The sequence below is a fragment of the Archocentrus centrarchus genome, unplaced genomic scaffold (genome assembly GCF_007364275.1).
Source record: "Archocentrus centrarchus isolate MPI-CPG fArcCen1 unplaced genomic scaffold, fArcCen1 scaffold_24_ctg1, whole genome shotgun sequence".
Classification (NCBI taxonomy): domain Eukaryota; kingdom Metazoa; phylum Chordata; class Actinopteri; order Cichliformes; family Cichlidae; genus Archocentrus; species Archocentrus centrarchus.
In genome coordinates this window covers 3384761-3407981 of record NW_022060254.1, presented here as the reverse complement: position 1 = coordinate 3407981, position 23221 = coordinate 3384761, and the positions used below count along the sequence as shown (strand labels likewise).

At 41.1% G+C, this 23221-nt stretch overlaps 1 protein-coding gene across 1 annotated transcript in view; it reads right to left on the bottom strand.

Annotated features, from left to right (window-relative positions):
- LOC115775626 (NLR family CARD domain-containing protein 3-like) overlaps window positions 1-3532 on the bottom strand; it is a 32398-nt gene extending 28866 nt beyond the window's left edge. The window contains exons 1-3 of the mRNA XM_030723095.1: window positions 3522-3532; window positions 2612-2690; window positions 563-779 (exon numbers count right to left, since the gene is read on the bottom strand). Coding sequence (XP_030578955.1) covers window positions 563-779; window positions 2612-2690; window positions 3522-3532 — 307 coding nt within the window. The remainder of the gene's footprint in view (window positions 1-562; window positions 780-2611; window positions 2691-3521) is intronic.
- Between the last annotated feature and the right edge of the window lie 19689 nt (window positions 3533-23221).

The following is a 23221-nucleotide window of genomic DNA, read 5'->3' as shown; positions in this document are numbered from 1 at the left end:
TGGTTACAGGAGATGTTATCTAGCTTGCCACTTGAAACAACAGTACAATAGGCCAAGCTGAAAAACTAAATTACCTTTGTTGGTAAGAGATGCTTTAATTGTTTCATTGTTTTATTTCTGTTTCTTTATTTTACTTTATTTTTTGTTTTTTGTGTTTTTCTGTTGTTAGAGTAATGTTAGAGTAATATAATATTAGAGTCTCTGGAGCTTGAAAAAGGCGACTGGACTTCTTTTTGTTTCTTGAAGACGTTTCACCTCTCATCCGAAAGGCTTCTTCAGTTCTCAACCAAATGGTGGAGAGACCCAGGTATTTAAACCCCTGTGGGCGTAGTCCCCTGGAGGTGGTTATGACCCTCAAGAAACAAAAAGAAGTCCAGTCGCCTTTTTCAAGCTCCAGAGACTACTATGACCTGGATGACTGAGAATCTACACAGACATATAATATTAGAGTGATTATTCGATAGTCGGTTGATCGACAAAATCTTTAATAAAAATATTGTGGTTAAAAAAATGTTCCATGTATCCAGCAGCTTAAATTTTTTTTGAGAAGGTTTCCTCTTACTGCTCTGTAGATGTTCAGCCAGCTCCTCCTGCTTCATTGTCTTCAGGAAGTGCAGTGTGATCCGCACAAATTCCTCCCTGCTGCTCCTCTGCTCTTCACAATTGATCACCTCATCCTCCCTCTGACTCTCTAAACATCCTGGGTAAGCTGGCCTCAGAAGCTTCTGGATCTTCTTCAATTCATTCTTCACAAAAGTGATGATGTTTTCCTCCAGCAGCTGGAACAGAATACTATATGAATGACCTAGTTACCCATCAACCTTGACTGGCTGGGTAGTGAAAGAGAGAGTTCCCATGGTGCACTGAGACAGGTTATGGGCCGACTGTTGGATGGGACTGGTCCCTTCTGGGGGAATATATATATATATATATACAGTGGCTTGCAAAAGTATTCATACTCCTTGACCTTTTCCATATTTTGTTACATTACAACCACAAACATGAATATATTTCGCTGGACTTTAATGTGAAAGACCAACACAAAGTGGTATACAATTGTGAGGTGGAAAGAAAATTATACATCATTCAAAACATTTTTTACAAATAAAGAACTGAAAAGTGTGGTGTACAAAAGTATTCAGCCCCTTTTCTCTGAGTGCAACCAGTTGCATTCAGAAGTTGCCTGATGACTGCTAATGACTAAAAAGAGTCCACATGTGTGTAATCTAATCTCAGTACAAATACAGCTGCTCTGTGACGGCCTCAGAGGTTGGTTAAGAGAATATTGGGGAGTAAACAGCATCGTGAAGTCCAAAGAACACACCAGACAAGTCAGAAATAAGGTTGTGGAGAAGTTTAAAGCAGGCTTAGACTAGAAAAAGATTTCCCAAGCTTTGAACATCTCACGGAGCACTGTTCAATCCATTATCTGGAAATGGAAAGAGTACGGCACAACTGTAAACCTACCAAGACAAGGCCGTCCACCTAAACTTACAGGCCGAACAAGGAGAGCACTGATCAGAGATGCAGCCAAGAGGCCCACGGTGACTCTGGATGAAATGCAGAGATCCACAGCTCAGGTGGTGGAATCTGTCCACAGGACAACTATTAGTCATGCACTGCACAAATGTGGTCTTTATGGAAGAGTGGCAAGAAGAAAGCCATTGTTAAAAGAAAATTTATAAAAAGTCTCGTTTGCAGTTTGCCAGAAGCTGTTGGAGACACAGCAAACATGTGGAACAAGGTGCTTTGGTCAGATGAGACCAAAATTGAACTTTTTGGCCAGAATGCAAAATGCTATGTGTGGCGGAGAATTAACACTGCATATCACTCTGAACACACCATCCCCACTGTCAAATATGGTGGTGGCAGCATCATGCAAAAAAGCTCTGGGGCTGCTTCTCTTCAGCAGGGACAGGGAAGTTGGTCAGAGTTGATGTGAAGATGGATGGAGCCAAATGCAGGGCAATCTTGGAGGAAAACCTGACTGGGGCGGAGGTTCCCCTTCCAGCAGGACAACGACCCTAAACATAAAGCCAGGGCTACAATGGAATGGTTTCAAACCAAACATATTCATGTGTTAGAATGGCCCAGTCAAAGTCCAGACCTAAACCCAATCAAGAATTTGTGGCAAGATCTGAAAACTGCTGTTCACAAACTCTCTCCATCTAATCTGACTGAACTTGAGCTGTTTTGCAAAGAAGAATGGGCAAAAATTTCAGTCACTAGATGTGCAAAGCTGGTGGAGACAAACCCTAAAAGACCTGCAGCTGTAACTGCAGCAAAAGGTGGTTCCACAAAGTACTGACTCAGGGGGGCTCAATACTTTTGCACACCGCACTTTTCAGTTTTTTTATTTTTTTAAATTTTTTGAATCATGTATAATTTTCTTTCTACTTCACAATTGTATACCACTGTGTGTTGGTCTTTCACATTAAATTCCATTGAAATAGATTTATGTTTGTGGTTGTAATGTGACAAAATATGGAAAAGTATATATATATATATATATATATATATATATATATATATATATATATATATATATATATATATATATATATATATATATATATATATATATATATATATATATATAATGTGCACAAACCATAAATATGGAGTCCAGTTGTGTTTGATACATCTGGGAAGACTGGCTGCTGGGAATCTCCGAACTCTCCTCGTCCAATCTATGGAGGAATGAACAAAAAAAAGCAGTGAAGGTTAGTATCTCCCTGTATTTTCGCTTACGCTCTTATTATCATAATACCAGCAGGACAAAGGTTCAATTACAACTAGTGTCTGTCCATGTCCTCAGAATACACCCTGACCAGCTTTTTTGTTTTCGTCAAAAGGCTTTTAACAAAATACTGCTTTTAAAAATCTAAACAGCTAAATATTCAATGTATTAATTCTGTATTAGCCTAACACTAATTCTGACTTTCAATCACCCTGAAGAGGAAATGGCATCTCACTAATTCAGAAGATCTTCATTTAGCTTGGAAAAAGGAGTTTGTTGCTCTCCATATCAAAAAAGCCCTCCATAATGGACATATTACTACTGATCACTGATCACATTTTTTGGTAGAAATATGATGGTGGTTAAAGGCTGTTAAAGACCATATCAGCCAAGATAGCTAGTTATTAAATGGTTAAAAGTATGTAGACAATGTCTTTCACTGTCTAATATCCAAACTGGGAGCTAGTTGCACAGCAGATCCTTCAGCCCTGAAAGCTGATGGATCTGCCTCCCATTCTATTCTTAAGTATCCTAGGAGCAACAACTAAGCCAGCAGTCTGAGAGTGAACTGCTCAATTGGAGTGCTATGAGCTTATAAAAATTGAGAACACCACACTTATAAGCAGCCAAATAGTTCATGCAACTCAAAACTGTTGAGTGCTCTGAAAGATTAATCAAGCTTTATGTTTACAGGACTCTGCATTTATGAGTAAACATGGCTAGTTAAATAAACATTTTTAAGTGTGTCGTATAATGATATCACTTCATGTGCGTGACGTACACAGACATCATCTTGTCAGTATCCTGTACCCCAGAAAATGTCATTCAGCATGGCTACCCCTGCAAGAGGTAGCAGACGGTACCTGGAGCAACAAGTAAGTGAAGCAAAAATACCTGAAAAATCTTATTTTCTGCCACCGACCTTGTTAGAATATTGTAACAAAGGAAAAATTTCGTCATTGCACCGCTTTTACATTTGTCAGTATGTTTGATGATGCAGGCTGCTGTTAACAGTCTGCTTTTCATTATCAGTTGTGATTTTCTGCCGCATCAGCATTTTCACAGAATATTTAAATGGTCCATTGCACTGTTTGCTGCGCTTTTTAAAAATTTTCTTGTGACACTTCCCAACAGTGTACGCACATGCTTGGTTTATCAAGGCCTCTGTCATGGTCCGGGGTCCAAAGGACCCCGTGTGTTTTTGTTTTGCTTCATTTTGTCTGTTCTGTTTTGGGATTTCTTTTGGTTGTGAGGTTAATTGTTATTTCTAGTCCCTGGTGTTCTCTCTGTATTCTGTGTCAGGTCTGCGTTTCTGTTCCATCGTGTTACTTCCTGTTTTATTTTGATAGTCATCCAGTTCTGGTCTCTTGTGTTTAGTTTTGCTTCCCCTGGTCTCGTCAGTGTTATCAGTGTCACCTGTGTTCCCACCTGTTTCCTCTTCCCTCATCAGGCCTCTTGTGTATTTAAGTCCAGTGTTTTCAGTGCCTGTTGTCGCGTCGTCGTCTATGTCTCCTGCTGTGTGTCCTGTTCTGCCTTCATATTTTGCTCTGTGTTTTGTCACTAGCTCTGCTAGTTTGGCCTTCTGGTTGTGCACCTAAAAATAAAGACGAGTTACCTTTTACCTGTGCCTGACGTGTCCTGCATTGGGGTCCTCCTTCCTGCCTGCCACACAGACGTTACATGACAGAACGACGCGACCAGAATGGACCCCGCGGATATGGAGGTGTACAGCGGCTCTCGCCTGGCTCTGGGGGGACCCGGATATTGGAAGGGTCCCCGACAACGCCGCTCACCTCTACAGCCTAAGCCGCAGGTTTATCGTGGGGACGGACTGTTTTTGGCTCCAGCCGCTCCCGCACCTGCCTCTGCGCTCACTCGCCCCTCTTCCCTCTCGCAGTCAGAGCAACAACGGAGGAAGAGGAATTCTCGGCGGCAGCGGAGGGAGTTTTCTCCGGAGCCAAGTGGGATGACGCCAGAGGAAGCGTTTTCCCGGTACCTGGGATATAAAGGTCCCTGGCCACCCAGTTCACTCTCTTCACTGCCGCCTCAGCCTGTTCCGGAGGGCAGGCAGCTAGACTCCCAGCAGCGGTGGAGAGGATCCCCTCCGGCGCCGTGCGGTATAAAGCCGCGGATTTCATCGCCACCATCGCCGCCGCAGATTTCCCCGCCGTCTGCACCACCAGTATCTCAGCCCACCAACACAGTGAGTCAGTCTGTTTTGGGTTCAAAAGGAACTATTAAACCACAAACTGTTAGCAAGGCTCACATGGACAAACCCGAAACCATATCATACCGTGAAGCTATGGACTCAGCGGCTCTTGCCCTGTTTGAGGAAAAGAAAAAAATAATCATTCGGAGAGTGGACACTCTGTGTTTTGAACTGTTGTCTGACCCGTGTGAGGAAGAACAGAAAGCCATTGCAGCCAAGCTTCAAGGGCTGGTTGATAACTCTCCTTGGCTTCTGGATTCCTTACACGGGTTAGTAAAGGACTTTCTGATCACCACCCTTCGCCTTCAGCCATCCACACCTGCAGCAGCAGAGCATCCGCCCCAGCTTCAGTCTCCGTCGCCTGCAGCAGCAGAGCATCTGCCCCAGCTTCAGTCTCCGTCGCCTGCAGCAGCTAAGCATCCGCCCCAGCTTCAGTCTCCGTCGCCTGCAGCAGCTGAGCATCTGCCCCAGCTTCAGTCTCCGTCGCCTGCAGCAGCAGAGCCCCCGCTGCTACAGCCTGCTGCAGCAGGCCCCAAGCTACAGCCACGCACCAAGCCGCCTGCAGCAGCAGCAACAGGCCCCAAGCCACAGCCACGCTCCAAGCCACCTGTAGCAACAGCTGCAGCTATTCCCCTGTCTCAGTCAGCTCCAGCTCCAGCTCCCGTCGCTCTGCCCCGTTCTCAGTCAGCTCCAGCTCCAGCTCCCGTCGCTCTGCCCCGTTCTCAGTCAGCTCCAGCTCCCGTCGCTCTCCCTCGCTCTCAGTCAGCTCCAGCTCCAGCTCCACTCGCTCTCCCTCGCTCTCAGTCAGCTCCAGCTCCAGTCGCTCTCCCTCGGTCCACACTGTGTGTTTCAGTTAGCTCCTTAACCCCCTTGGTTCCTCCGGTCAGTCCAGTTTCAGTCCCAGTGCCCTCAGCTCCAGCTCCCTCTGTAGTTTTGGTCTCCTCATCTTCAGTCTCTCTATCTTCAGTCTCAGCTCCCTCTGTAATTTTGGTTCCCTTAGTTCCCCCAGGGTTAGCTTTCTCTCCACTTCAGTCAATGTTGTCAGCTTCCCCGCAGTCTGAGTCAGTTCCAGCAGCTCCCAAGCAAACTCAGTCAGAACCCACAGTGTCAGCCCCAGTAGTTGTGCCTCGCACCACAGTGTCAGCTCCTGGTCAAGTCGCTGTGCCTCGCACCACAGTGTCAGCTCCTGGACAAGTCGCTGTGCCTCGCACCACAGTGTCAGCTCCTGGTCAAGTCGCTGTGCCTCTCACCACAGTGTCAGCTCCTGGTCAAGTCGCTGTGCCTCGCACCACAGTGTCAGCTCCTGGTCAAGTCGCTCTGCCTCGCACTCAGTCAGCTCCTGCTCCTTCTGTACCTCCGGTCACGTCAGCTTCCCCAGTGTCAGCTCTCCCTAGATCTCAGTTAGCTTCCACGCAGTCAGAGTCCCCAGTGTCAGCACTACCAGGTACCTCACAGTCTTCAGTGTTAGCTGTGGCAGTCTCCCCTCAGTCTCGGCCAGCTGCAGCTACCCCTCAGCTTCTGCCAGCACCTCTTGTATCAGTCTTAGTAGCTTCCCTGTCTCAGCCCCAGTCTCTCCCGTCGGCTGCTGTAGAGTCTCTAGTCTCCCAGTCAGAGTCCCAGTCAGCTCCCCTGTCACCATCATCCTCACCATCGGACTCACCCAAACAATGCCCTAAGCAGCCCCAGCCGTCGGAGGAGACGACTGCGCGCCCTGCAAAGCAGCCCCAGCCTGCGCATCCAGAGCCCACGCTGGAGGGTCCCGCTCAGTCCGAGCCTCCTGTCTCGTCTGTTTGTCGCCGGCGCCATTGGAAGCGCAGCCGGCCTCCTGTCCTGTCCCGCGGTCGGCCTCCAGTCCTGTCTCTTCGCCGCCGCTGGGAGCGCGGTCGGCCTCCAGTCCTGTCTCTTTGCCGCCGCCGCCGCTGGGAGCGCGGTCGGCCTCCAGTCCTGTCTCTTCGCCGCCGCCGCCGCTGGGAGCGCGGTCGGCCTCCAGTCCTGTCTCTTCGCCGCCGCTGGGAGCGCGGTCGGCCTCCAGTCCTGTCTCTTCGCCGCCGCCGCCGCTGCTGGGAGCGCTGTCGGCCTCCAGTCCTGTCTCTTCGCAGCCGCCGCCGCCGCCGCTGGGAGCGCGGTCGGCCTCCAGTCCTGTCTCTTCCCCTGAACATTAAACAGTCCCCCTGAACATTATGGACTGTTTTCTGGCCTTGTGCTGTTTTTTGTTGGGGCCCTGTTTTTTTTGTTTTTGGCTTTTTGTGTTTTTTGTTTTGCTTCCTTGACTCTCCTGAACTGCTTCATCTGTCTCCACCTTCATCGCCTGGACTTTGTTTTGGACTGCTTTATCCGGCCTTGGGCTGCCGCCTGTTGTTCTCGCTCTGTGTTTTTGGTTTTTTTTGGACTTTATCCCGTCCCTGGCAGACCCCCTGCACTGTTTTTGATTTCTGTTTTGTCTCCCGGGTTTGGTTTTTTTCGGTCCCTCGTCCGGTTCCCCCTCCTCCTGCCCTGGTCTGGGTTTGTTTTGTTTTGTGTTTTGTTTCGGTTGGGACGTCTGGGGCCGTCCCTTGAGGGGGGGGTACTGTCATGGTCCGGGGTCCAAAGGACCCCGTGTGTTTTTGTTTTGCTTCATTTTGTCTGTTCTGTTTTGGGATTTCTTTTGGTTGTGAGGTTAATTGTTATTTCTAGTCCCTGGTGTTCTCTCTGTATTCTGTGTCAGGTCTGCGTTTCTGTTCCATCGTGTTACTTCCTGTTTTATTTTGATAGTCATCCAGTTCTGGTCTCTTGTGTTTAGTTTTGCTTCCCCTGGTCTCGTCAGTGTTATCAGTGTCACCTGTGTTCCCACCTGTTTCCTCTTGTGTATTTAAGTCCAGTGTTTTCAGTGCCTGTTGTCGCGTCGTCGTCTATGTCTCCTGCTGTGTGTCCTGTTCTGCCTTCATATTTTGCTCTGTGTTTTGTCACTAGCTCTGCTAGTTTGGCCTTCTGGTTGTGCACCTAAAAATAAAGACGAGTTACCTTTTACCTGTGCCTGACGTGTCCTGCATTGGGGTCCTCCTTCCTGCCTGCCACACAGACGTTACATGACAGCCTCTCTGTAGCTACATAGAGCTGCGTGTTATATTCTGAAATTCGTACTGCAGTCTCACAATATAACACATTACATTTTTGTCATTGAAACAGGTCAAGTCATTATTGTCATTATTTGTGCGTCACCGTGGTTGGAAAGACAGCTGTGGTTCAGCAGTGTCTGAGAGAATGAGCCAGTTTACTAGCGATCACTTAAGAAATGTTAATATCTGACAAGCGTGGTTCTGCTAAATGTATTTTAGTTGGGTTTTTCATAGTAATTCATAGGACACATGCATAAATGAAACTCTTTTTGTTTTTTGTTTTTATTTATGTGTATATGTAGACCTAATTGGTAAGACACATTAACACTTGAAATGTAGTCCTAATAAATGTTCACTGTTAATTGGTTTAATATCCCTTGATTAATCTGTTCCCAGAGGATCAAATCTTTGCAGACAACACTGACTTCTCTACTGGAATTTAAGCACTGATTTCAAACTGGACAATCCACAAGTGAGAACACAATCTTTGTTCAAGAGTTTAAAAGTAATTCGTCTATAGTTTAATTTTTTTTTTTTTAACTGTTTCATATACACACAGGCTTGGCATCTAGACTAACTGAATTCCTATCTTTAATGTCTGCACAATTCAGGCAGAAGAAGCATAAACAACCCTAATAAAGCACATCCCCATTTCAAAATAAAAAGAGCCAGATGAGAATAAAACCAGACCATCTTGGAAGAAATGAGACTGCAGATGAAACATGACTTTTAGAAGAATAACTGAAACTTTCAGTTAATAGAAAACCTCATGCAAATGACCTTTGCCTTCCATTGCCAGGAGATCATTCAGGCAGATCCATTGGTGAAAGACTTCCTGCAACCAGGCTTTCAGATAGAATTCCAGGTAAAACACTCTTTTTTTTTTCTTCTTTACTCATGTTTTCTATCTCCCTCGTCTCTACTGACTAGCTCTTTTTAATTTTCCTTTGCAATCCAATAATAATGCAGTTGCCAATACATTATGGACTATTCAGGGTCAGTATTTAGGTGGTCTGTAGTGCGTTGGTTTTATCCAGTCTCCCTATATTTTACATGAACAATAATGCCTCTTAATCAGATGATTGTTCCTTTTGGCTTCTGTGTCTCTGGTTTTGTTTAGGTTTGTGCTGAAGTCCACGGTATCACAAATGTCAACCTACGTAATCAGTTTTATGCTGATTTTGACAAATGGACACCTAAACTGTTGGCCTTGTACAGAAAAACGGCAGCACGCACTGGCACAATATCAGACACACTGCGTGATGAGATCCAGGTGAGATAACAGATTACTTTATTCTAATTAAGCAAGTAAGGATAGCTGTGTCTAAATTTGTTAGTGCCATCATCAAAATAAATATTGTGTACTATATAAGTCACATTCAGTTTTAGACACAGAACAAAAATTAACTGTCACTGATGTATTTTAGAAAATATCGATACGTTAATTATCCTGTAATATACATGTGTTTTTGGCTTGGGGTCTGCTTTTGCTCCACTAGCAAAACAGGACTTCAGCATGGTACAGCTGTGTCAGTCATTTTGTCCAAAAGCATGAAAGCTTTTTGACATGAAATGCATGAAATGAAATGTATGGTGGTCCTTCTTGCCCACACTGTATACCTGTGTGAAGAGTACCCACACTTCCTGAAGACATAGAATGTAAGTATCTATAGTTTGGCAGAAATGGTAGTATTTCCAATAATCTACTAAACCCTGTGTGTAGGGAGTTTATGTAGGTGTAACTGGAATTATTTGCCTGTAAGTGTATATGGATACATATACACACCACACATCATGCATACAGTACATGATAGATGCCAACCTGGGGTGTATTTTTATTATTTAGTTAACACGTGTACAATATTTATTAGGGATGTTCCTAGTAAATAATTTTATAGTTGACAAAATAAGGGGAAAAAATTAGCCTGACCAACTAGTCTAAAACTAATAAACACCCAGATATCAGTTAAATTTTAAGCCTATTTAAACGCACAATGTCAAAAACTGTCTAAACAAAGACATTAAGAAAAAACCCCAAAATAAATTAATGTTAAATATATGAAAGCACAGGTGATGTTTATGCTTCATTTAGAATATAGAAAATAACTGTGCATGATGAACTATGCTCATTTTTCAATTCACGGCATGCATATCAATAAAAGTTAAAATATAAAATGATAATAAAACAATACAGTACAAACATCCATCCATCTATTTTCTTCCTATTAACCCTTGTAATGTACTGGGGTCATTTTGGACACTAAATGAAATCTGTTCCCATCAAAATATGTTATGTATTCATCAAATTATCTGAAAATAAGAGGGGCTGTTCAGTGCTCCACAGTTTATGATTAGAATCATTTTGAATCAAAGTGATTGAATTTTTTGTTTTCATTAAATTTAATAACATCTGTTGTAACATGGGGTCAGAAAATACAGTCAAACCATGCAGAGTCATTTTAACCCCAGAAGATAATAGGTGTAATCCTGAGCAGTGGAGCCCAGACCTCCCTCTCTCCTAGTCTCTTCCTCCAGCTCATGTCTGATTCAGACTTCAGCGCAGAAACATAAAATGCTGCAATATTTTCCCTCATGAGTCCTAATCTTTGCTGTGATCTTTTTTGTTTTTTTAAGGCGCAAACACATTTGTCCCTCTATTTTTTTCACTTCTTTGTCCAAACCTGGGGGAAGTAGTCAGAAATGCAGGGAAGGAAATGAAGGGGAAGGTGTGCTTCAGGTTACGTTGTACAACTTGTAGCAATAACTAGCAATATTAGACTTAATAAAAATATCAGTTATGACAGTTTTCTGTAATGATGTCAGGGCTGCAGCTCAGTCTGGTGAAAGATTGTTTTGTAACATTTAGGACAAACATTTAAGGCACCGAGTGTCACTTAAAATATTAGCAATTAGACTAACTGTGTAGTACGTATGGTACCGACTAGTGACAACAGCGACAATTAGTCAACTAGTCACAAACATTCCTATTATTTACTTTATTTGTTAATATGCTGTAGTTACAGGTTGTAATTACCTGTGAAATACTCATGTGTAAATATCTGTGGACTGATGCATTTACATTGTTGTTTGGATTGATGCATTACATTTGGACTGCCCAAGGAAATTTGTTCACACTTTTCCCTTCATTCAAAAGATCTCGATGGGATCCTGATGGCAAAGAACTGAAACCTTGACTTCTCAGTCTAAATAATGAACTGTTTCTAACAGAGTAAGTAAGCTTTCATGCAAGCTGTTGTTTGCATGCTTTTACACCAACAAATTTGTTTGTGGTTTCAAGTTCCATAACTTGACACTATGTTGAATACATCATTGGACTTTAATAAAAGAGTTTACATTTGATATATAAGTTTAATAATATTTCCTGCTCTCCAAATATGTACTTGTCTCAAATTTGCAGTTTGCCAAAGAAACTGATAAAGAAGAGAAATCAATTTGGTGAGATTTTTTTATGTTTAATTTATTTCTTATTTTAATAAGACTTGATAAAAAAAATAAACTTATTTATTTTATCAGTCTCATTGTATTTTACACAAACAGAACTCATGTTCTCTGTCACACACATACAGCCACACATGCACTCAATCAACCACATTTACCCACAGCCATCAAGTGTTTTATTTTGTCTAGAGTCCAGCTTGTGAGTACACGTGCTTTCTTGTGTGATGCATGTGCAAATTTTCCTTTGTGTCAATTATTTTCACTGATTTCAGAGGCAGGGCTGATCTGTGTTAAGTTTTGTAAAAGAAAATCACATGTAAGACAGATAGCTACAGCACTTAAAAACATGAAAAATGACCAAAAATATTTTGATAAAAGAAATTTATGACAGTAAAAATGTTTTAAAAAATTTACAATTGGACTTTTGTGTCTTTTGAGTATTGTGTACTCAAATAAGTTATAAGTATGTTGATATTTCTGGAGTTGCTAGAGCTCTTTTAAAATAAGTACATCTGCATCAGTATTATTATGTATGGTAAACTAATAAATAACATTCATTAAAAAAAAACACCGAATGTACTTAAAATGTTAGGAAAGATGTTAGGAAATTTTTAAGTATGAATAACTAATAAATTTTGCATTGCGACTTACTTAACAAAAATAAGTATTTAAACTAAAATATTTTGAGGTAATCAGTTTCCAAATACGTTTTGAGTATTCTGAAATTGTTTGGGTCTACATATATGTAAATCATTCACTTGTGGTCTATATAAAGTAGAACTGCAATGCTTTGGTCTGAAATCCTTGTTATTGTAGCTCCACAGACCCCTCGTTTACCCCTGTTCTGAGGCACATCTTAGAGCAGTTCATTCATGGGCTTCATAGATAATTGGGAAAGTTTCTGGGGAAAACCTGGTCTTGTTAGGAGAGACAGCATCCATCCCACTTTGGATGGAGCAGCTCTCTTTTCTAGAAATCTGGCCAAATTTATTAACCCTCCTAAAACCTGACTACCCAGGGTTGAGACCAGGAAGCAGAGTTGCAATCTTACACGCCTCTCTGCAGCTTCTCTCCTCCTGCCATCCCCCCAAAACCCCATCCCCATAGAGTCGGTGCCTGCTCCCAGACCACCAAAAAACAAAGCTAAAATCAACAAAAAACTATTTAAGCATAAAAATTCAAAAACAATAAATAATACAGCTTTATCAACTGCATCAAAGAATAAAACAATTAAATGTGGATTATTAAACATTAGGTCTCTCTCTTCCAAGTCGCTGTTAGTAAATGATTTAATAATTGATCAACATATTGATTTATTCTGCCTTACAGAAACCTGGTTACAGCAGGATGAATATGTTAGTTTAAATGAATCAACACCCCCGAGTCACAGTAACTGTCAAAATGCTTGAAGCACAGGTTGAGGAGGAGGAGTAGCAGCAATCTTCAATTCCAGCTTATTAATCAATCAAAGATCCAGACAAAGTTTTAATTCTTTTGAAAGCCTGACTCTTAGTCTTGTCCATCCTAATTGGGAAAATCAAAAACCTGTTTTATTTGTTATTATCTATCGTCCACCTGGTCCTTACTCAGAGTTTCTGTCTGATTTCTCAGACTTTTTATCTGATTTAGTGCTCAGTTCAGATAAAATAATTATAGTGGGTGATTTTAACATCCATGTAGATGCTGAGAATGACAGCCTCAACACTGCATTTAATCTATTGTTAGATTCAATTGGCTTCTCTCAAACTGTAAAGGAGCCCACCCACCACTTTAATCATACTCTGGATCTTGTCCTGACATATGGCATTGAAACTGAAGATTTAACAGTATTCCCTGAAAGCCCCCTCCTGTCTGATAATTTCTTACATTTACATTTACTTTAGTGGATTACACAGTGGGGAATAAGTTTTATTACAGTAGAAGTCTTTGCGAAAGTGCTGTAACTAAGTTTAAGGATCTAATTCCTTCATTGTTATGCTCTTCAGTGCCAAGACAGTGCAGAGCAGCCACCTAAACTCTGTTCCCAGTGAGGTCGATTATCTCATCAATAGTTTTACATCCTCACTGTGTACGACTTTGGATACTGTGGCTCCTCTGAAAAGGAAAGCCTCAAATCAGAAGTGCCTGACTCCGTGGTATAATTCACAAACGCACAGCTTAAAGCAGATAACCCCTAAGCCGGAGAGGAAATGGTGTCTCACTAAATTAGAAGATGCTCATTTAGCCTGGAAAAAGAGATTGTTGCTCTATAAAAAAGCCCTCCGTAAAGCTAGGACATCTTACTACTCATCATTAATTGAAGAAAATAAGAACAACCCCAGGTTTGTTTTCAGCACTGTAGCCAGGCTGACAAAGAGTCAGAGCTCTGTAGAGCCGAGTATTCCTTTCACTTTAACTAGTAGTGATTTCATGGATTTCTTTACAAATAAAAAAAAAAAATCCACAACCAACTCAAAGATTTATCTTCACGTTTGGCTGCTTTCAGCACTGCTGGTATTTGTTTAGACTCTTTTGCTCCAGTTGATCTTTCAGAGTTAACTTCAATAGTTACTTCCTCCAAACCATCAACATGTTTATTAGATCCCATTCCTACTAGACTGTTCAAAGAACCCTTTCCAATTATTGATGCTTCTATCTTAAATATGATCAATCTGTCTTTAGTTGGCTATCTACCACAGGGCTTCAAGGTGGCTGTAATTAAACCTCTACTTAAAAAGCCATCACTTGACCCAGCTGTCTTAGCTAATTATAGGCCAATCTCCAACTTTCTTTTTCTCTCAAAGATTCTTGAAAGAGTAGCTGTAAAACAGCTAACTGATCATCTGCAGAGGAACGGTTTATTTGAAGAGTTTCAGTCAGGTTTCAGAATTCATCACAGTACAGAAACAGCATTAGTGAAGGTTACAAATGATCTTCTTACAGCCTCTGACAGTGGACTCATCTCTGTTCTTGTCCTGTTGGACCTCAGTGCAGCTTTTGATAATGTTGACCATAACATTTTATTACAGAGATTAGAGCATACTATAGGTATTGGCTAATTCTGGTGCATTTACTGTAATGTTAATTAATGTACACTGTCCCTGTCAAATAAACTAATAATAATAATTAAAGGTACTGCACTGCAGTGGTTTGAATCATATTTATCTCATAGACTCCAATTTGTTCATGTAAATGGAGAGTCTTCTTCAGACACTAAGGTTAATTATGAAGTTCCACAGGGTTCTGTGCTAGGACCAATTCTATTTACAATATACATGCTACCCTTAGGCAATATTATTAGAAAGCATTGCATCAATTTTCATTGCTATGCAGATGATACTCAGCTTTACCTATCAATGAAGTCAGATGACACACATCAATTAGTTAAACTGCAGGAATGCCTTAAAGACATTAAGGCCTGGATGGCCTGGATGACCTCGAAAATCTCAGAAACATGGTGTCTAACCAGATACTTACTCTGGATGGCATTACTTTGGCCTCTAGTAACACTGTGAGAAATCTTAGAGTCATTTTTGACCAGGATTTGTCCTTCAATGCACATATTAAACAAATATGTAGGACCAATTTTTTGTATTTGCGCAATATTTCTAAAATTAGAAACATCCTTTCTCAGAGTGATGCTGAAAAGCTAATTCATGAATTTATTACTTCTAGGGTGGACTACTGTAATTCGTTATTATCAGGCTGTCCTAAAAGCTCCCTGAAAAATCTTCAGCTGATCCAAAATGCTGCAGCTAGAGTACTGACAGGGACTAGAAAGAGAGAGCAGATTTCTCCAATATTGGCTCCCTATTAAATCTAGAATAGAATTTAAAATCCTTCTCCTCACATACAAGGTCTTGAATAATCAGGCACCATCTTATCTCACAGACCTCATAGTACCATATCACCCCAACAGAGCACTTCACTCTCAGACTGCTGGCTTCCTTGTGGTTCCTAGGATACTTAAGAGTAGAATGGGAGGCAGAGCCTTCAGCTTTCAGGCCCCTCGTCTGTGGAACCAGCTCCCAGCTTGGATTCGGGAGACAGACACCCTCTCTATTTTTAAGATTAAAACTTTCCTTTTTGATCAAGCTTATAGTTAGGGCTGGATCAGGTGACCCTGAACCATCCCTTAGTTATGCTGCTATAGGCCTAGGCCTCTCTGGGGTTCCCACAATGGACTGTTTCTTTTCATTCACCTTATTTACTTTGTTTATACTCCGCTCTGAATTTAATCATTAATCGTTATTAATCTCTGGCTCTCTTCCACAGCATGTCTTTTCTCTCCCCTCAACCCAACCGGTCGTGGCAGATGGCTGCCCCTCCCTGAGCCTGGTTCTGCTGGAGGTTTCTTCCTGTTAAAAGGGAGTTTTTCCTTCCCACTGTCGCCAAGTGCTGCTCATAGGGGGTCGTTTTGACTGTTGGGTTTTCTCTGTATTATTGTAGGGTCTTTACCCACAATACAAAGCGCCTTGAGGTGACTGTTTGTTGTGATTTGGTGCTATATAAATAAAACTGAACTGAATTGAATTGAATTGAAAGAAGGCTGCATATATAACTATTACCTGTGCACTCATCCAGTGATCATTTCTTTATGTTTGCAGTAAGATTTTCATCGATTTTAACTGGATTTGATCCTGAAGGGATGCAATCCACATTTTTTAATGAATTTGAGTAAATTATTAGATAGTGACTGTTTCATGTTACTGTTTGTCATGTGGGCCAATTTATATGCAGAATTTACTTTGGACTGATTAAATTTAAATGCTAATCCTCTTCACTAAACAACATTGACATATGAAAGACTAATGCTTGTTTTCTTTTTGTTTTTCAGGCCATAAGAAAGTATAGAAAGTAGGTACATCCATTATAAGTATGACATTATTAAACCCTGTCTTAATTTTTTGCTAATTTCACAATCACACTAGTATAAGATTAGTTTTCACAAAAATCCTCTTCTGGTTCTTAACATCAATACAGTCCTGGCTGACCACCCCAGGTCAGGCTGGTGAAGTTGACTCAAAAGGGGGATTGTTGGGATATTCATGGTATATGCTACATATATATCTTATGTACCTTTACTTGCCTGAGAACTTTGTTTTTGATTGGAAGATAAACATAACTGATTAAAAATACAGAAGCTTATAATGTTTTGTGTCATCATGAACTTTGTGTTCTGACTGTACAATGAACCACACTGATGAAGACTACACAGTGATAGAAATGGAGACTTCGAGGTCACCCTGTTGTTGAAATTCTCTGTTTTCCACATTCTGTTTTGTATAATGATGTAATCAAGACTGATATGCTGTGACTATATGACAACTGTAAGCTGAATTAGAATGTGCCAGTACTTCATGTCATCCCAAATGGTATGCAGTCCTGAACCAGATTAATCTGTATAACTGTTTGAAATGGCTTTACTAAATTTAATAATTGGACTCCTTTTTCCGTTTGTTTGTGTCATTCAATAAACGAACACGCAGAAACCTAAAGGCTTAAGCAACACACACTCTTATTAATCAAATTCCTTCACCATTTACTCTCACTCTCTGGGATGTTTCTTAAGAAATCTAAAATCCAACCCACTCGATTAAACTTAGAGATTAAAATATTCTAAAAGCCTCAGGTTCCAGATTATTCTCTGTCTTTAATATTTCAGACATCACCAAATTTTCAAATGATGTCATCACAATGCATGTCACTGCAATGGGTCTAAAATCAAAAGGTTTTGGACAATTGTGTTTATGGACTAGAACGTGTTCACAATATCTTTGTGTTCAGTATCAAATGATGGATGTCTTTAAGTTTATGAATCACTTCCTGCCTCTATGATAAAGTCAAATCCATCAAATCGAGAATAAAAACTGTATTTGAAGCAAAGACTGATATACAGACAGTGGGACATGTTTCACTAGTTGCCACTGGTTAAACATGTTTGCTGAAGTGGATTTTCAGCTCTTTAGAAACCAAAGGCTTGTTTTTCAGAGACAGTTTCAATGGGATTGAGGGAACGACGTGTTTGCACTGCAGTTTCTATCCAACAACATCAAGCAGTTAAATCAGCTCTCAAAGAGTTCATGTTACTAACAGCTCACCTCTCTGCAGCAGAGGGATGGTGTCCTTTAAAATCAATGGGGAAACCTTTAGACCAGTCACTCTTTAAGGACAGACAGCTGGGTTTAGGTCCAGGTCCAGGTTGGTTCCTGTGAATAATGATGCAGCAGTGATGTGAGTGCTGAGCTGGGACATGGAGAAGAGTCATGGACAGTTAGAGATGGTCTTCTCACCTCTGAGCTTTGGTCTGGCTCTCATGTTCCCCACGTAGAGTGGGAGGGACTCCCTCCTCTCTGTCCTCACACTGATCCATGCTGCTGAATTTACACCAGCTCACACACACTTTCTACCTTCACCTGCAGAGGAAACACACATCATTCATGTGCACATCAAATGACAGCTGCAAAGCTCATGTCTGATGTGTTGGACTAACATCCACTCCATCTGACACACCGCTTTCATCAGTTCACTACAAAAAGTGTCCCAGAGAGCCGATTTCAGCCTCCAGGTCAAACATGACTGTAGAAATGGCAGAGAGCAGCTTAATTTCAGGAACAATGCCCAGGACCACGCTGCTGCTGACAGAGGCTTCACACTCTGACTGCTAGCTGATATCTGCTTTCAGCCTCTGAGCTGCCTGCTGCCTGAGCTCAACTTGGTCACATGGCAGCAGCAGAGATGGAAGCTCCCATGGTACCTCATTAAGGTTTAAGGTCAAAGTTGACTAAAGAAATAATGTGATGATGGTATGAGTTACCGTATAGACTAGTAGCATTTAGTTGTTTAGCTACAGATTTAATCCTTATTATCTGCTCCTATTGGCAGCAGTTTCACACTGACACTGAAAGCTCTTCTTCACTCAGAAACAAAAGCGACAGCAAACTGAGTCAAAGACAGAAATGTAATTTCTAATATTCAGCAGCTTTATTTCCTGATCCATGACTGTAAGAGGCTCATCCATGTTAACATGTTGGAGAACTGGACATTTCAGTGCATTCAGAAACAGCTGCAGTCAGAGAAACAGATGCAGAGACAGAGGAACATCATGTGACTGAAGAAGAGTTTAGCTTTCTTGTTCAAACTCTGCACAGATGCAGGAAACAGCAGCATCAAGTTTGGAGCTTTCAATGACCAAAAATCCTGTTAAACAGTTACAGTTTTAACAGGATTTCTGACCCAAATTAATTTTAAGAACTTCTTAGTCATTATTGTTTGAGTGTGTCTTATAGTGACCTTTGACCTTTAGTTATCTCCTGAAAATGCCATCCTTTACTTCTTCAGTCTGTTTAATAATCAACGAATGATGTTGGAATAATCCATCAGTCTGTTTTAGTGTTTTTCATCTGATCTGTTAAACTTACTGCATTGCACTGGTTATACAAACCCTACATTTCCTTGCAATTTAATGTGAAAGACCAACACAAAGTGGTATACAACTGTGACGTGGAAAAAAAAATTATACATGATTCAAAACATTTTCTACAAATAAAAAACTGAAAAGTGCGGTGTGCAAAAGTATTCAGCCTCTTTTCTCTGAGTGCAACCAGTTGCATTCAGAAGTTGCCTGATGACTGCTAATGACTGAAAAGAGTCCACCTGTGTGTAATCTACTCTCAGTACAAATACAGCTGCTCCGTGACAGCCTCAGAGGTTGGTTAAGAGAATATTGGTGAGTAAACAGCATCATGAAGTCCAAAGAACACAGCAGACAAGTCAGGAATAAGGTTGTGGAGAAGTTTAAAGCAGGCTTAGGCTATAAAAAGATTTCCCAAGCTTTGAACATCTCACGGAGCACTGTTCAATCCATTATCTGGAAATGGAAAGAGTACGGCACAACTGTAAACCTACCAAGACAAGGCCGTCCACCTAAACTTACAGGCCGAACAAGGAGAGCACTGATCAGAGATGCAGCCAAGAGGCCCATGGTGACTCTGGACCAAATGCAGAGATCCACAGCTCAGGTGGGGGAATCTGTCCACAGGACAACTATTAGTCGTGCACTGCACAAATGTGGTCTTTATGGAAGAGTGGCAAGAAGAAAGCCATTGTTAAAAGAAAACCATAAAAAGTCTCGTTTGCAGTTTGCCAGAAGCCATGTTGGAGACACAGCAAACATGTGGAACAAGGTGCTTTGGTCAGATGAGACCAAAATTGAACTTTTTGGCCAGAATGCAAAATGCTATGTGTGGCGGAGAATTAACACTGCATATCACTCTGAACACACCATCCCCACTGTCAAATATGGTGGTGGCAGCATCATGCAAAAAAGCTCTGGGGCTGCTTCTCTTCAGCAGGGACAGGGAAGTTGGTCAGAGTTGATGGAAGATGGATGGAGCCAAATACAGGACAATCTTGGAGGAAAACCTGTTGGAGTCTGCAAAAGACTTGAGACTGGGGCGGAGGTTCACCTTCCAGCAGGACAACGACCCTAAACATAAAGCCAGGGCTACAATGGAATGGTTTCAAACCAAACATATTCATGTGTTAGAACGGCCCAGTCAAAGTCCAGACCTAAACCCAATCGAGAATTTGTGGCAAGATCTGAAAACTGCTGTTCACAAACTCTCTCCATCTAATCTGACTGAGCTTGAACTGTTTTGAAAAGAAGAATTGGGCAAAAACTTCAGTCACTAGATGTGCAAAGCTGGTGGAGACAAACCCTAAAAGACTTGCAGCTGTAATTGCAGCAAAAGGTGGTTCCACAAAGTACTGACTCAGGGGGGCTGAATACTTTTGCACACCACACTTTTCAGTTTTTATTTGTAAAAAATGTTTTGAATCATGTATAATTTTCTTTCCACTTCACAATTGTATACCACTTTGTGTTGGTCTTTCACATTAAATTCCAGTGAAATATATTTATGTTTGTTGTTGTAATGTGACAAAATATGGAGAAGTTCAAGGGGTATGAATACTTTTGCAAGCCACTGTATCAGGAAGTGTGTTCTCAGCTTTGAAGACAAACCAAATAAAACATTGACTGGGAGCTGTGAGCTCCCAGTCAATGTTTCTGTTCCTCTTTTCTCTTCATGGCCTCAGAAATATTCACTTTGTTTGTACAGCATTTACTTTGCAATGAAACACTGTTAAGGGTTGCTCAGTGTTTGAGCAGGCAGCCATATATGCTGTGTGGTGGTGTGGGGGGGGCACAGGCCCGAGTCCCAACCTGTCACCATTTACCATGTTTCTTCCTCTGTCTCTCTCCACTCCAAACTTTCAAATTCTATAAGTTGTAAAAGGTCCAAAAAATAATTAAAGAAAAAGATAGCAGAGAAAAACAGTCCTGGAGGAACTTTTGGTGCTTTAAGTAACAGGAGGAGGTCAAATTTTTAAACAACAAACTGCCTATAAAATGTCATTGAAAATATGAATTCAAACCTGCAACTATTATTCTCAGATTCTGCTTACACACACACACACACACACACACACACACTAAAAGACAGAGTGTTTAACTCAGTGCTCCAGCTGTGACTCTGTTACCATGAACTATGGAGCAGCAGATTTCTGCTGAAACTAAACTGCACACAGCTGATGTTAGCCAGGAAAACACTCCAGACTGCTTCATTACCTTCACATCGAGCTTCACACAGAGACGATCACTTGACACTAAGTTCAGGAAAGAGAAGTGAAATCTTAATAAGGAAGGAAACACTGAGAGAGGCATTTGTGGGAAAGCTGTGATTTTAAGCAACACCAGAAATGGATCAGTGTGGACTTTAGAAACATGTAGAAACGTTTATTGGAGGCTTTCTGTCCCATTATTCAGTGCAGAAACAGTGGTGTGTTTCTTTCGTAATGTGAGACTTACTGTCAAAGTGCTTTTACTGAAGATCAAAGAATACAGTCAGTGAATTTGTGGAAGCTGTTTTTAGCTGAACTGTGTGCTTATTCCAATCTGAGCTGAACAAAGTTTCCACTGCTGCAGAGCAGGAAGCCTCTTCATGAGAAAGTTTTTTTTACACTTGATCTTCTACTTGTTTTAACTGTATTTGTAAACTCTTACCCTCTCATTACAATTAATAATGGCTCTTCTTTATCAATTTAGTTGAGAAGTAATTCTATAGATTAATTTAGATATAATCAGTATTTTTATATGTTTTATTTTGATTGTGGGAAACAATTTTGTGATAAAGTCTATTTTTATTTTTCATGCATATGCCCCGAGTAATTTGTGATGATCTATCCAGTGCCTCCCTATACTTTTCATAAAGATTGTAATACATGGTATCTGTGTAAAATTTTAATGACCTCTATAACTTTGTTGGGGAAAAAGACTTATCAGTACATATAAGGAGCTGATGATGGGAAACAAAAGTTGATGATGGGAAACAAAGTTGATGATGGGAAACAAAAGTTGATGATGGGAAACAAAGTTGATGATGGGAAACAAAAGTTGATGATGGGAAACAAAAGTTGATGATGGGAAACAAAAGTTGTAACACTGAACAAAGCAATGACAGATACACTGAGGGCTAATGGGAAGCAGACACAGCTGGGGAATCAGGAACAGCTAAAACCAATCAGGATAACAGTACAGGACAAATAAACTCACCATGAGACAAGATAGAGGCAAAAGGTGATAATTTAATATTAAATATTGAAATTTTCACTCCTGATTGAATGTCTCTGTGTGTGGGGGAGATTTTTTGCATTGTCGAGTTTGATTGTATCCCCGAGTCCAAAACATCAGACTGAGAATGTTACACAAATTAATTTCATTTATAAACAGAGGTTAAATATTCCTGTGAATGCAGTTGTTAGGTTACAACTTCCAAACTTGTTCATATTAAATTCATAATTACTCTATAAATGTTACACTGGCTGCAGTAATCCGTAATAAATAAGCACAGAGTTGCCTCTTAATACTGTCTGTACTAAGAGGGGACCTGATACCCCCCACCCCAACCCCCATTCCCAGACCTTGTGTGGGCCATGAAAAGAATTCATCTTATGAAGTGGGGCATGACACAGAAAACATTTGAGGTCCACTGCGATAAGGAAAATCATATCATATAGCTCCCCCTGGAAAAGTCATAGCATCCCAGTAGCACACTGTAAACCCAGATTTTGATTCCACTTAAAAATATTGAGTTCATATTACTCAAAATTGCCTAGAATGTGAACATTACTTGTTAATGCTGAGTAGACTGCACTTTTTGATGGTCTATCTTATTGTAATCATGTGTTTGAGTTCAAACAACTTAATATCATCAAGTTTTGCACCTGCTAAAAATCTAGTTTAGACCAGTTTTAACAGACTGGATTAACGTGCAGCTGCATTGTGGTGTGATGGTTAGCAGTGCTGCCTCACAGGTAGAATGCCATCTAGAAGGTCTGGGTTCAATTCTGGCTTGGCCCAGGCCTCTCACTGTTTGGAATAGAAGACATTTGGTGTTTTTGTTCACAACGTTCTCTTGTATAGTTTTTTTATTGTTCCATGGACAAATGTTATTTGTAAATGTTAATGTACCAGCATTCAGCAGGGCTGAGTTTTATCATATTTACCAAATTTAAACAGACACAGTTCAACACTGTAAAAGATATTTGCATTACTGGGCAGCATGGTAGCGTGGTGGTTAGTACTGCTGCCTCACAGCTAGAATAGCTATCTGATAGTCTGGGTTCAATTCCACCTTAGCCCAGGTCTCTTGCTGTTTGGAGTTTGTATGTTCTCCC